At 35.7% G+C, this 12,780-nt stretch overlaps 1 protein-coding gene across 2 annotated transcripts; it reads right to left on the reverse strand.

Annotated features, from left to right (window-relative positions):
* endou2 (endonuclease, polyU-specific 2) lies at positions 1–7,638 on the reverse strand. 2 transcript variants are annotated; one of them, XM_026197059.1, is made up of 7 exons: positions 7,476–7,638; positions 7,114–7,225; positions 6,451–6,556; positions 2,462–2,583; positions 2,167–2,279; positions 1,458–1,611; positions 1–333 (listed from the first exon to the last, which is right to left on the reverse strand). In XM_026197059.1, exons 1-7 carry the CDS (start codon positions 7,586–7,588, stop codon positions 82–84), a joined length of 972 nt encoding a protein of 323 aa, XP_026052844.1. In that variant the 5' UTR covers positions 7,589–7,638; the 3' UTR covers positions 1–81. The 2 variants fall into 2 exon arrangements, with proteins under 2 accessions (XP_026052844.1, XP_026052845.1); XM_026197060.1 differs by having other exon boundaries at positions 128–329.
* Positions 7,639–12,780: the final 5,142 nt, after the last annotated feature.

A 12,780-nucleotide genomic window follows, 5' to 3' on the forward strand; every position in this document is an offset into this window, starting at 1 on the left:
ACAAACGGTTTATTGTTTTTAAATGAAAACATGAAATCAGTAGCCACTATGAATGCATGGACTCTGAATCCCAGCAGCTGGTTATACATTGAGGTATCTGACGAGCACAGGATAGGTGGTGCTGATGTGCTTCTGGTTGTAGTGGTGACAGACGATCTCCACCTCATAGATGCTGAAGGAGACTTTGACTCGCTCGTTTGGAGATGTGAGGAAACACAGAGTGTACAGAGCAAACTCAAACTCAGGGCTCACGCCGATGAAGATGCTTCCTTTGGGCTTGATTCCATTCTTCCAGCTGAACTGCAAAGCCATAATGTGCTTGTTCTCATCTGGCTGGGAACGAGATTGAACATGAAGTATAAGGAAATTAGGAACAATATGAATATGCTCTCTCTATATAAGAGTATTAGATAGAGTGAACCCAAGTGTACTTTACATAAAGTAGACGTATGCCATTTGAGACATGGCCGCAAGTCATTAGAGGAAGAATAAGCACTTCAATTTGGCTCTGTTTTCAGAATATTTAAAGTTGCAAAACAAGATTTTAAAAAGCTATTGCATAGACGGTGTATGTTCATTTATGTTTTGCACAAGAAAGAATTACATTATGCTTTGCAATGATGTGAAGGTGAGTAAACAATGACATAATTTTCACATTTCAGTATCTTTTAATGCTAATTTAGCAATATTGTTTTTTACTATTTGTTTTTAATTTATTTTGATTATTAATATATTTTTTTCTATTCTTTTGTCTCCTTTATTTTTCTTTCTTTCTATTTTATTTTTTATTTACCCCTGTATTTATCTATCTTACTTATTAAATTTATACTTATTATTAATAGTAATTATGATAATAACTAGTATTTTATTATTTATTTTGTGCATATTTTATTTGTATATAAATGAAAATGAATTAATAAATGAAATATGCACAAAAATAAAATATAATAAAATTTGAATTAAGATCATTATCACTATTATATTAGTATAATAATAATTATAATGTAATAAGTATAATAAATAAATATAATATACAGAATAAAACATAATTAGAAAGAAGATATGCTGTAAATATATCAAACGTAATTTTTGATTAGTAATATGCATTGCTAAGAACTTAATTTGAACAACTTTAAAGATGATTTTCTCAATATTTAGATTTATTCAGACAAATATTGTCCCCCTAACAAACCAGGCATCAATGGAAAGATTATTTATTCAGCTTTCAGGTTATTTATACATCTCAGTTTCAAAAAATGTACCTTATGCGCTCCAGGGCCAAATATTATTATTCTTTTGTTGATTTTGATTGCTTCTATTGTCCATATATGTGAGGGTCTTTGGATAAAAGTGTCTGCAAAATGACTAAATGTAAAAGTATATAATGAAACAAGCACACAAAGACAAGCCCTGAGGCAGGTAAATGAATCGAGCCGCTCTATGATCCTGTCACGTACCTGAGGCGAGTTGGCATTAACACGGTATCCTTTGTAGTCAATGTGTCCTAGTTTCTCTTGTAAGTACAGCTGGATCCAGTTATGAAAGCCAATGACAGTATGACCTCCTCTCGTCTCTCCTACAAAGACATGCTCGAAACCTGATGAGTCCGGTCTTGTGTGGAGAGAGAAACAAACAAAACATGGCTTTCAAAAAAAATCTTACATCAGTATCATTAATGAAGCTCAGAATGGGGAAACTGCTTTAGAAGGACACAAGAGTATGTCAAAGTGATTTGTCTGTGTGACCAGAAGAAAATTGATAAATAAAAAAAAAATCGTCTTTAATTTGTGATGTAACAGAAATAGCAAAATATCTTTTCTTTTGTAGTGAAAAGAGTTATGGAAGAAGGAGAACATGTTGTGCGGCCGGCAGATCTGAATGCAAGCGTGTGTATTCTGCCAATGATATCTAATTAATGTTATTGAACATAATTAATAATTGCACTTGTAATTGGAATAATTGTAACATTCTTTTTAGAATTTATGTGATGTTAAGTGATGGTTCACCCTGTATTTTTTACATTCCACAGACAAAGCCGTTTGGAATGAAGTGGGTGAGTCAATTATAACAGAGTTCTGATTTTATGATGGATGATCTCTTTAACAAATCTTGTGAATCGTGCCCCAAATTATCTCCTGTAAGTTGTTCTGAATCCTCTGTACTTACTTACTGGATCCTCTCCTGGCGTACAGCTCAAACCAAATGTGATAGAGCTGCTTCTTGAAGCCTGCGGTGTCCTCTGGAGAGAGACGCTTCCCCATGAGATATTTGTGGGCCATCTAATACGAGAAAATATACATCTATTGCAACTTACTATTCAGTACAGTTTCTTACACAGATGGTAAGGAATCATAAAATCATTTCTCTTTTTAGATTGAAGTAAAAAAAAAAAAAAAAGTGTCTTATGAAAAACAGAATACAGCTGATCAGTAATAAATCTTTTTCTTGACCCATTTATTACCTTCATAGTGGGGGTCTTTAGGATCGAATCCAGGAACTTGTGGTTTTCCAGTTCTTCCTCTGGTGTGACAATCTCCGGTTCACCAGTATCACTTTCATAGTTGTCCAGAAGTGAGATAAAAGCTGAAATGACACATATGCAAATATTTCACCGTCATCTCTAAATTAGTACCTATACTTGTTTGGATTCATTTTATTTTCTCTTAAGGCTATCTTAATTAAACCAGTGCCTAAATGTCTTTTTTACCAGATGTTTTGATACCAGATCAGGTAAATCAATGGCATAAGAGTATTTGCATTATAAACAAAGCATTTATTTCATTGAGCTCCAAAAAAAAGCATAGGCCCCGCCCACTGGTGTTCAGTCGCTAATCGCCGACATGTGATCACAGTGAATGTGTCAAAATCAAATAGAAATTACAATCTCAGCTCTGTCTTTTCTACACTGGATACAGTTACTGATACGAGTCTGTCATCAGGACAAACGCAGTGAAAGATCGTTTGCTTTGTTATAGCGCTATAAACAAAAAAAATATTGTGTTAAAGCAACTGAACATCATTCATTATAAAACAGTGTGTCAATGATGCAGAATGATAGTTAAAGGCAGTTCATCATTGCATTCAGTGATGTCGTCATCTCTGCTCAGTTTAAGTAGTATCTGTTCAATCATTTGCAATCAAGTCAATGATATCGCTGTAGATGAAGTGACCCCAACTAAGCAAGCCAGAGGCGACAGCGGCATGGAACTGAAACTCCATCGGTGACAGAATGGAGAAAAAACCTTGGGAGAAACCAGGCTCAGTTGGGGACCAGTTCTCCTCTGACCAGACGAAACCAGTAGTTCAATTCCAGGCTGCAGCAAAGTCAGATTGTGCAGAAGAATCATCTGTTTCCTGTGGTCTTGTCCTGGTGCTCCTCTGAGACAAGGTCTTTACAGGGGATCTGTATCTGGGCTCTAGTTGTCCTGGTCTCCGCTGTCTTTCAGGGCAGTAGAGATCCTTTCCATGTGACAGTATTAAATCTAGAGCATGATTTTGACAACGAGTAGGTCCTGAAACGTGTTGTCTAACCCCAATAGAGTTCAGAATGTCTATAAACGCTGAATACCAATGCATCTTTTTCATTATCGACATGGATATTAAAATCACAAACTATTAAAACTTTATCTGCAGCCAGAACTAACTCGGATGTAAAATCACCAAACTCTTTAATAAAGTCTGTATGGTGGCCTGGTGGACTGTATACAGTAGCCAGTACAAACATAACAGGGGATTTATCATTAACATTGGTTTCTCTGGATAATGTTATATGAAGCACCATTACTTCAAACGAGTTATACTTGAAGCCTGCCCTCTGAGAAATCCTAAAAAACGTTGTTATAAATTGAAGCAACTCCTCCCCCTTTGCCTTTTAGACGCGACTCATGTTTATAACAGTAATCTTGGGGGGTGGACTCATTTAAAATAATGTAATCATCAGGTTTTAGCCAGGTTTCTGGTTTCTAGTGATCATATTATTTACAAAAAGTGTTTTCGTAGAAAGGGATCTGATATTCAATAAGCCAAGCTTTATCATGTGTTTATCCATATTGCTTCTGTTTTTTATTTGATGTACCTCAATTAAATTGTAAGTCTTAACTTGGTTTGGATGTTTTTTTGTATTTTCTAGTTCGGGGAACAGACACAGTCTCTATAGTGTGATATCTAGGTGAAAGAGTCTCTATGTGCTGAGAATTAACTGACCTCTGTGACGGGAGGCAGCTAGCAGATGGTCGGTTTAGCCAGTCTGTCTGCTTCCTGACCTGGGCCCCAGTTAGTCAAGTATAAACACTAAGACTATGTGCCATATTTCTAGACAGAAGAGCAGCACCACCCCAGGAGGGATGAAGACCATCTCTTTTAAACAGGTCAGGTCTGCCCCAAAAGCTCGTCCAATTGTCTATGAAACCTATGTTATTCTGTGGGCACCATTTAGACATCCAGCCATTGAGTGATGACAATCTGCTATGCATCTCGTCACCACGGTAAGCAGGGAGGGGACCAGAGCATATTACAGTGTCTGACATCGTGCTTGCAAGTTCACACACCTCTTTAAAGTTATTTTTAGTGATCTCTGACTGGCGAAGTCGAACATCATTAGCGCCGGCATGAATAAGAACCTTACTGTATTTATATTTAGCATTAGCCAGCACTTTTACATTTGCAAAGATGTCAGGCGCTCTGGCTCCCGGTAAACATTTGACTATGGTGGCTGGTGTCTCTATATTCACGTTCCGTACAATAGAATCGTCGATAACTAGATTACTTTCATCAGGTTTCTCAGTGGGTGCTGTACAGATATCAGAAGGATCCCAGCGTCTTTGATTTTGTTTTGTAATTGAGGCACAGTGTCATGGAAAGACAAAAAGAAACATCTGAGATATGAAGCAGAACTAGATCTGATTCAACTGCACCAGCACCACAAACTGTAAGTAAAGGATTTCATAATGCTTCATCTGGGAATGTTGTCAAAACACTCAAAACATGCAATAGTGAGGGGCGTTGATACTAATGGTCGACCAATATTTGTTTTTTGACTGCCGATGCCGATATCTTGGAAAGCAGGGGGGGCGATAGCCAATATAAAGCCGATAAGATTTTTAAAATTATTCTTATTAATATTTAAGAAATGTGAAATAATTTGACAATGGATTAAAAAATAAATGTGTAAAAGAAACAGGTTTATACTTTAGATGACAGCTTTTTTCAAAAATAAATAAATGTTTAATAAAAAATATAATTAAAAAGTACGTAAAACTGTAACCAACAGGGCACTCAGTATTCTGGGAAGCTTGTGTGCACTGGGAATCATATTTTTCAAATAAAGCCAGGTTAACCCTCTCTTTACACACAGCACACAGTGAAAATGACATGAATATAACATTGGGCAAATGCATAAAGCGCAGCATAATTTGAAATCACAAGTTTAAATTTTAAAGCATTAATTTCAAATGGACTGAAAGTCACACAGAGAACACTTGATCATGCTAGAAGATCTCACTGCTGGATTCAACTAAGTTTGCAAGGTTTGTGAAATTAAATGTTCATTAGTCATTCAAAGATTTGTTTAAATTATATTAAAGGCACATTTGCTTAATGGTGACGGCAAATATAGAGGCCTAATATAAAAGCAATCATTATAATACTTTCTGTATAGATTGATTCCTTTGTTTAACTGTTCTATCTGATTATTAAACAGACTTCTATCCACGTTAGACAGAACTGTTAAAGACGAAGGCGAACAAGAGAGAGAGAGAGAGAGAGCTCTGTATGTCAAAATACAGTCGCCGTCAAAATAGACATCAGCCAATGCTGATATTTGAAAAATATCGGCCGATATATTGGCCATAAGCAATATATCGGTCGACTACTAGTTGATACTGTTTCCTATGCAATGATGTTAGCCAATCATAACAGCAGCTGATTACTGATGAACCTTAAAGGACACGCCCCTGAAAACAGCTCGGGTCAGAATGAGGGTTTAGCATAAGCATTTTTCCACATATTAATTTGTGCAAAAAACTGACATTATAAGTAAACCTCAGAACATTAAATTACAAGAACAAAATCCATGTCATGACCCCATTAATTGTCAATGGACTGATTAGCCAAGTCCTCCGTAAAACACATAAAACAAGCCCTACAAAAAAATAAATAAAATAAAAATAGGCTATATATATAATACTGTTGTGCATCAAAACAATGTATCATTTTGCAAATCAATTGGTTCAGTTGATTTAGAGTTTTGAAAAAAAGTAGAAGAAAACTTAAACTTTTCGCCAAAAGTCTTAAACTCTCATTAAAAATTAATTGGATGATGTCACTTTCTGAGTTGTGTGTGGAAGAGGCAAGAACACGGTTTAAAACCCAGATTTTCTTTTCTTTTGTGAAATGTTTTCCACAGTCTACTTTTAAATAAACAAAACGTTAAGGTATTAGCTTATTTCTTACCCAAGAAAGTCTCCTTTTTGAAAATGTTTTCATCAACAAATGTGAACAAAGGCAGCCCTGCTCCATCATTGTCATCCGCAAAACCTGCCAGATCACCCGCTTTACCCTGTGACACAAAGCAAACCTTGAGGAACTCCCAAAAGGTATTTTCTGTCTGTTTTTACATGCGTGCCTGGCATAAATAACTTTAGACAGGGAGTTTAACATACACACACACACACACACACACACACACACACAAAAGTTTCAGTTGATGTTTAGTATGTAAATACCAGAATAGAGGTTTAATCAGAATATGTTGTGTATTCTAACTAAAACTAAAGTTAACTAACTTGCAGTCTGCAGTCAATTACTTGTGATTAAACCATGTAATCACTCTATCATTAATGGTATAGTAAGCATTGAAGTTTACATTACGCCCAAAAGTGTCATTGTGAATCATTTTCTAAACACCACACTGAAGAACAATGCTTATTTCAGTCTGTTTGCGCTTTCTCTGACCTCAACACCTTAGGTCAACAAACATATAATAGCAAATACATGTCACTTTATTAAAGTAAAATGCAGAAACCAAGTGTTAACTATTATTCAGAGTTCACTATTTATCGTTTAGATATTTCTAGTGAACATGTGAAATTCACACGGGAAAGATGTGAGAATTACCTGCAGAGATATGCGATAATCAATCCCAGGTCTCAGCCGATTTATGTCGTTGTCCCAGAGCTCCTGAATCAAAGCTGAAAGTTCTCGATCACCTTCAATCATTTTTGAATTCCTGAGGATTCATGTCAGGTGTTAAAATATACTTTTACATTTTTAAATGAACAGCTTAACTCAAAATACAGTGACAATATTCAATTAAAAACTGAGAAAAAAATGTAATAAATATATAAAATCCAAGAAAATAAACTGAAACTTTTTTTTTTTCAGAACACCTACTTCAGTTTTTTACACTAATACATTTCTAAACATCACATTCTGAACTGAAACTTGAACTATTCAATATATATATAAAAAAGACATACCTGCTCCTCTCAGCGATGTGGGTTAGTGGTTTATTTTGTATTGTTTTCTTAATAGTGCAGTGGTGCTGCTGAACATGGACTGGTTGGTAAGATGCATGGCCTTCCCACATCATGAGAGAGGCCTATTCTAAAGGGTTAGCCAGTGTCAGCAACTCTAGCCAAAGGGATTAGAGCAGGGTGAATGTGCTTCTACAGAGCAGACCAGCGCTTTGTGTTTGTTTTCCTGAGGTATTGTCTCATTACCTGATGCTGTGTACATCTTCTAAAGCCTGACCAAACCCCCAAAACATTCAAACTTCATTTCAAATGCAAGCGATTGTCTATCAGTCTTAAAGGGTTAATATGTACCTTTTGGTGAAATCAACATAATGTTTCAGCTTCCAGAAGTTTTTTATTATGATTTTGGTCATATTTATTACACAAAAGTACAGTCATAACAGGATATTATTGGTCGAACAGGGGCCAGTAGGATCAGGAATCCTCAAAATCTTGTAGAAAAGGTTACCGCCAGCATTTAATCAACATTTAATCATTTAACACTTAATAAAGAAATGGGAGGGAATGCTATATTGTGACTCTGGCCACATCTCAAAGCTGTATCTTTCTTTTATAATCTGATAAAACTAAACACTCTTTAGAGAGATGAAGGATGCTATAATCAATAATGTGTTATGTCCCCTTTAAATTTAGGTATAGGGTCAGAATTAAGGATCTAAAATATTTTCTTGTAGAATAAGACAATAATATGGAGACACCCCTCACTGCAGACTGTAGCACGGTGACGTCACGTATGTGTTTAGCATGCACAGTGTTGCCAGATTGGATGATTTCCAGCCCAAAATCTCACAAAACCCTCTCACTCCAACAACAGAAAATAAAAAATGGCCAAACCTGTCAAATGAATGTGATATAATATGTCAGTTAAGGTTGATGAGAGCCGTTTGTAACTCCTTAAAACAAAACAATGACGACAAAATAATATAACCATAAATAAATTTCCCATGGATAAAATATGATTAAAATATTCAAGCAGACCCTTTTAAACTGGCAATACAGAAATTAACTGAAACCCTCGAAAAAGACACGTGCATCAATTTTAATGTTAAAAGTCAGAATTTAAATCAGTCAAAAAAAAACAAACAAAAAAAAAACAATATAAGTGATCGGGAAAAGCAACGGATTAAAATAATCCAAAACAAAGTAATTAGTCTATTTCACACTCATTATGCACACCATGATAGTCAAAACTGTGTTATTTGTTAATATATACTGTATGATAATCCGACAATAAACATCTAAAATAATATGCTTCCCTCCGTGTCGCTCTAGAATTTCACACAGAACTAGAGGAAGTCTTCAGTGAAGTTCATTCATTCCAGAACTTTTCACAGTCAAAACTGACAAGTCCAGCAGCTTTCAAGGATATACCAATCTGGACCATTTAAAGGGGTCATATGTTGCTGCTATAAAGAACATTATTTTGTGTATTTGGTGTAATGCAATCTGTTTATGTGGTTTAAGGTTAAAAAACACATTATTTTCCATATAATGTACATTATTGTTGCTCCTCTATGACCCGACTTCTGAAACACAGTGATTTTACAAAGCTCATATTTCTGAAAAGTGAGGTGTGCTCTGATTGGCCAGCTATCCAGTGTGTTGTGATTGGCTGAATGCCTCAAGCGTGTGACAGAAATGTTATGTCCCTCACCGTACTGTGATGTGTGTCCCAACAGCACGAGACTCAGTCCAGCTGCTCCGCTCGAGCACAACCCATCATCGGTTCACTTTTAGCAGTTCGGTCAATGAACTGTTTGGGGTAACTGAATATCTCGGGATATTGGTTTATTTCACATCAGAGGGGGTGTTAGGCACATTTATAAACCGAATAACTTAAGTCATTTGTGTATTCGTGCATACTGGAGACGTGAAGTCTTTCAAACGATTCAGTTCGATTTGGTGAACTGGTTCGATTCGTTCACTAAGAGGATCTGGAACAGTGTTGAAATACAACTTAACCACTGATTTCTAGTCGTGTCCTCTTTGTTTGGAAGACCAAACAAAGTAGTTTAACTTTCACAACGAAACACACAGCGACTCCACGACATGGTGCTGGCGGCAACAGAGAGAATAAAAGTTATGTCTTCTTTCTTTGCGTGAACATTTGGTGTTATGCAAATCTTCCCACACAGTGACGTAGACATGTAGACAGAAGGCGCCCTCTGGTGGCGAGCAGATGGAAAAACACAGTCAAGATTCATGACAGCTGACTAGAGCAAAACTGTTGCACACGCGAGTGATTCACTCCTAATGTAGAGGGTCTGTAGGAACACACATATTTAGGATGTCCTCACACTACGCACAATTGCCTTGTTCTGTGTCTCAAGCACGATTTCATGTTTGCTGTTTTAATGAAGTGCCTGGTAACTGATAACACATGCACTGTGTGCTCCATCCCTCGACTCCCAGCTGGCCAGGGTCACAGGTCACAGTCCAGTCCTCTGAGCACAGTAACATGTCTCTACCGTTGACTTTTCTAAAAAGGTCCAAATGTAAAGAACTCTTAATTGAAACCTCATTACAGAAATTGTTATAAAAATATATTTTTGTCTTAAACACAACTGCAGTGCCATCTAGTGATTCTTAAGATTTACAGCACAGATGAAGCTCTGCTGATGTTGTTGTATTCTGTAGTGCACAAATAACACTAAAAACATTTTCTTTGTATGTTTATATTTATGTTTATTTTATGTTTATCTTTCATGTGGCAATTCATGCCAAAATAAGCCAATTTCAGTAAGTGTAATACAATAGAGTTATAGTTATAGTTCAATAGCAGGCTGTGCAGTGTTGTGCAATGCTTCCCACACCTTTTATGTATATATATATATATATATATATATATATATATATATATATATATATATATATATATATATATATATAAGTTTTTACTCAGCAGGGGAAATTAATGCTGAAGAGCAATATTAATGTCACATTTTGTCAGCATTACTATTTTTATCCACTTGGTGGCGCACATCTGCTGTGCATCTTCAGAATGACCTTGGTGACTTATTAGCTTGAGAAATGCAGTTGTTTGCAATTCTGTTGAATGACCGAGCATGTCCTGCAGCAATGGATGATAGCTGTCCAGAAGATGACATTGATCAATGTGATAGAGTTATGGTCAAACTTCAGCAGAATTCACACATAAATCATCATTTTCTGATTGAATGAAATAAAATCCATGTCAACATTTGATCAAATTATTAGTTTTTTTGTTTGTTGTTGTTGTTGAAGCAAGTGAAGGTCAGTGTTTTCATGTGTTCTCAGACTTCCCCTGTTCCTGTAGAGAGCAGTGAGAGGAAGGTGTTTGTGGTCTGATCCGGCTCCGTTAGACACCGCTGACAAACCCTGGCAGTCAAATCCACAGAGCCCTGAAGAGGGATTTTAATATTCTTCTCAAGTCAACAGCCACTGGGACGAAAAAATGTTGCAAGCCGAGTGATAATCAGTCAAGGTCACGGCATTTTGGATGAATTATAGAACAGGCTGTAAAGATGGGTGTGTGCAACTGTTTAACATGGATGGGGAACTCTACATTTAGATCAAATCTCTTGCGGATGTTATCAAATCAGATACTGCGGCTGTGTTAACATGATTCAGAGTGATGCATAGGATTGGCCATGGTCATCAGATTACTCTTCATGATTGCATTTTGCATTTGAAGAAGGTGATTTAAAATGAACAGGCCGTCTGCATTTAAATTTCAATAAAAAAAAAATTGTTTTTCTTTTTTTTTTGATTTAGCATCAAGTATACAAGTAAATAATTGGAGTATAAAACACCACGGTTTTTCATAATAAGAGTAATCATGGGAAATTGCTTGTAAGTGGGAGTGGAGATGTGGACATGCATACAATTAATTCAATAATACACCCATAAAAACAACAACAACAAAAACACAGTTCTGTCTAAATGCATTTCTTTCCTCTGTGGAACACAAAAGATTTAATTTTTACAATACTGGCACCCATTGGCGTACACTGAATGTGTCACTGTGTGTAAAGATTCACTTGAGATCAAGTGGATAGTTGCTCAATTTTCTTTAATAGGACCTGGGACAAACACGACATGAAATAAACAAAATACTAAATGGAAACAGCAGGTCCTTATGCACAATCTTTTCTCTGCCAGCTGGAAAAAACACTTAAAAGGACAGTGCACTGAAAAATAAAAATTTGCTGTAACTTTCTTCCTGCCTGTGTCCTCATGGCTGGCCATTAAAGCTCTTATTTTCCACTCAAGGTTATGTTAGGTGAACCTCTGACCCTGCGGTTATAGAGATTAGCACAATGTGTCTGTTCTTTGGGAGTGTGCTTCTGGGAAGTTTCTGCAGTTGTGCTCAGAATTCATTGTTGCTGGACACTCAATCATCTCGAAGGACATGATGTCTACTTTTAGCTTTAGGGCATGTTGGACTATAAGGGGCCAATCCAGTCGTTCTGTGTACAGTTAAAATGCAACTGAATGTTTTTAGATGCTGTGGTGTAGCTGTAGTGTGTGATTCTTGCTTCATTCATCTGAAGCAAGCTCTTTTTTCTGGTTTTATGTTCAAAGTTTTCATCTGACTTTGAGTGTTTTAATGTTTGTCATTTAAAAAGCTCAAAGTGTGAAGCTTTTTAGGTAGACTCTTACAATCATTCATATTATCACAGAAGAAAAGGAATAAAAGTTTATGCATATAAACACTGATGTCCATGGTGGCGATCAAAATGGAGCAGATCACTATTTATGCTTTAAATTAAAATTGTGTTGATTTTGTATTTGTATTTGTAGTTGTATTTGTATTTATTTTGTTATTCATTCAAGAGGTTCATTCATTTCTTCGATTCACTTAGTAATGAAATAAGTCAAGTATTTATGAGCGAATCATTAAATCAAATTCAAACAGTTGACCTTTTTTTTTTTCTTCTCTCCGAGGCTTGATTAAAGCTGTAATTGTTTTATCAAATTCTACTCCTGCCTTTAACATATTATATAAGGTAAATTCTATAATACCCAAAGCTTGCATAACTCTTATAAGATAATTTTTTTTCCGTTTTGTATTAGTTTTTTTATTTTTTTTATTTTATGTATTATCAAAACATTCTCTAGTTTCACTTATGCATAGCATAAACCAGAATTATTTTTGCCGATTATATGAAGAATTGCATTAAGATACGTATGACCCATTCTTAATCTTGTAAATATAATAAAGTCCCTTCCTATTTATATGATGATTTGACCTTGTTTTGTTACTTTG

This window comes from Carassius auratus, chromosome 21 (genome assembly GCF_003368295.1).
Source record: "Carassius auratus strain Wakin chromosome 21, ASM336829v1, whole genome shotgun sequence".
Lineage (NCBI taxonomy): Eukaryota > Metazoa > Chordata > Actinopteri > Cypriniformes > Cyprinidae > Carassius > Carassius auratus.

Bases quoted from the DNA above. Each gene is read 5' to 3' on its own strand.
- endou2 (XM_026197059.1), bottom strand. From the start codon at position 7,588: ATGATGTGGGAAGGCCATGCATCTTACCAACCAGTCCATGTTCAGCAG. The intron at 2,280-2,461 runs GTAATAAATGGG...TTCTCGTATTAG, and splicing joins TAAAGACCCCCACTATGAAG to ATGGCCCACAAATATCTCAT. The intron at 334-1,457 runs GTACGTGACAGG...TCTCGTTCCCAG, and splicing joins TTAATGCCAACTCGCCTCAG to CCAGATGAGAACAAGCACAT.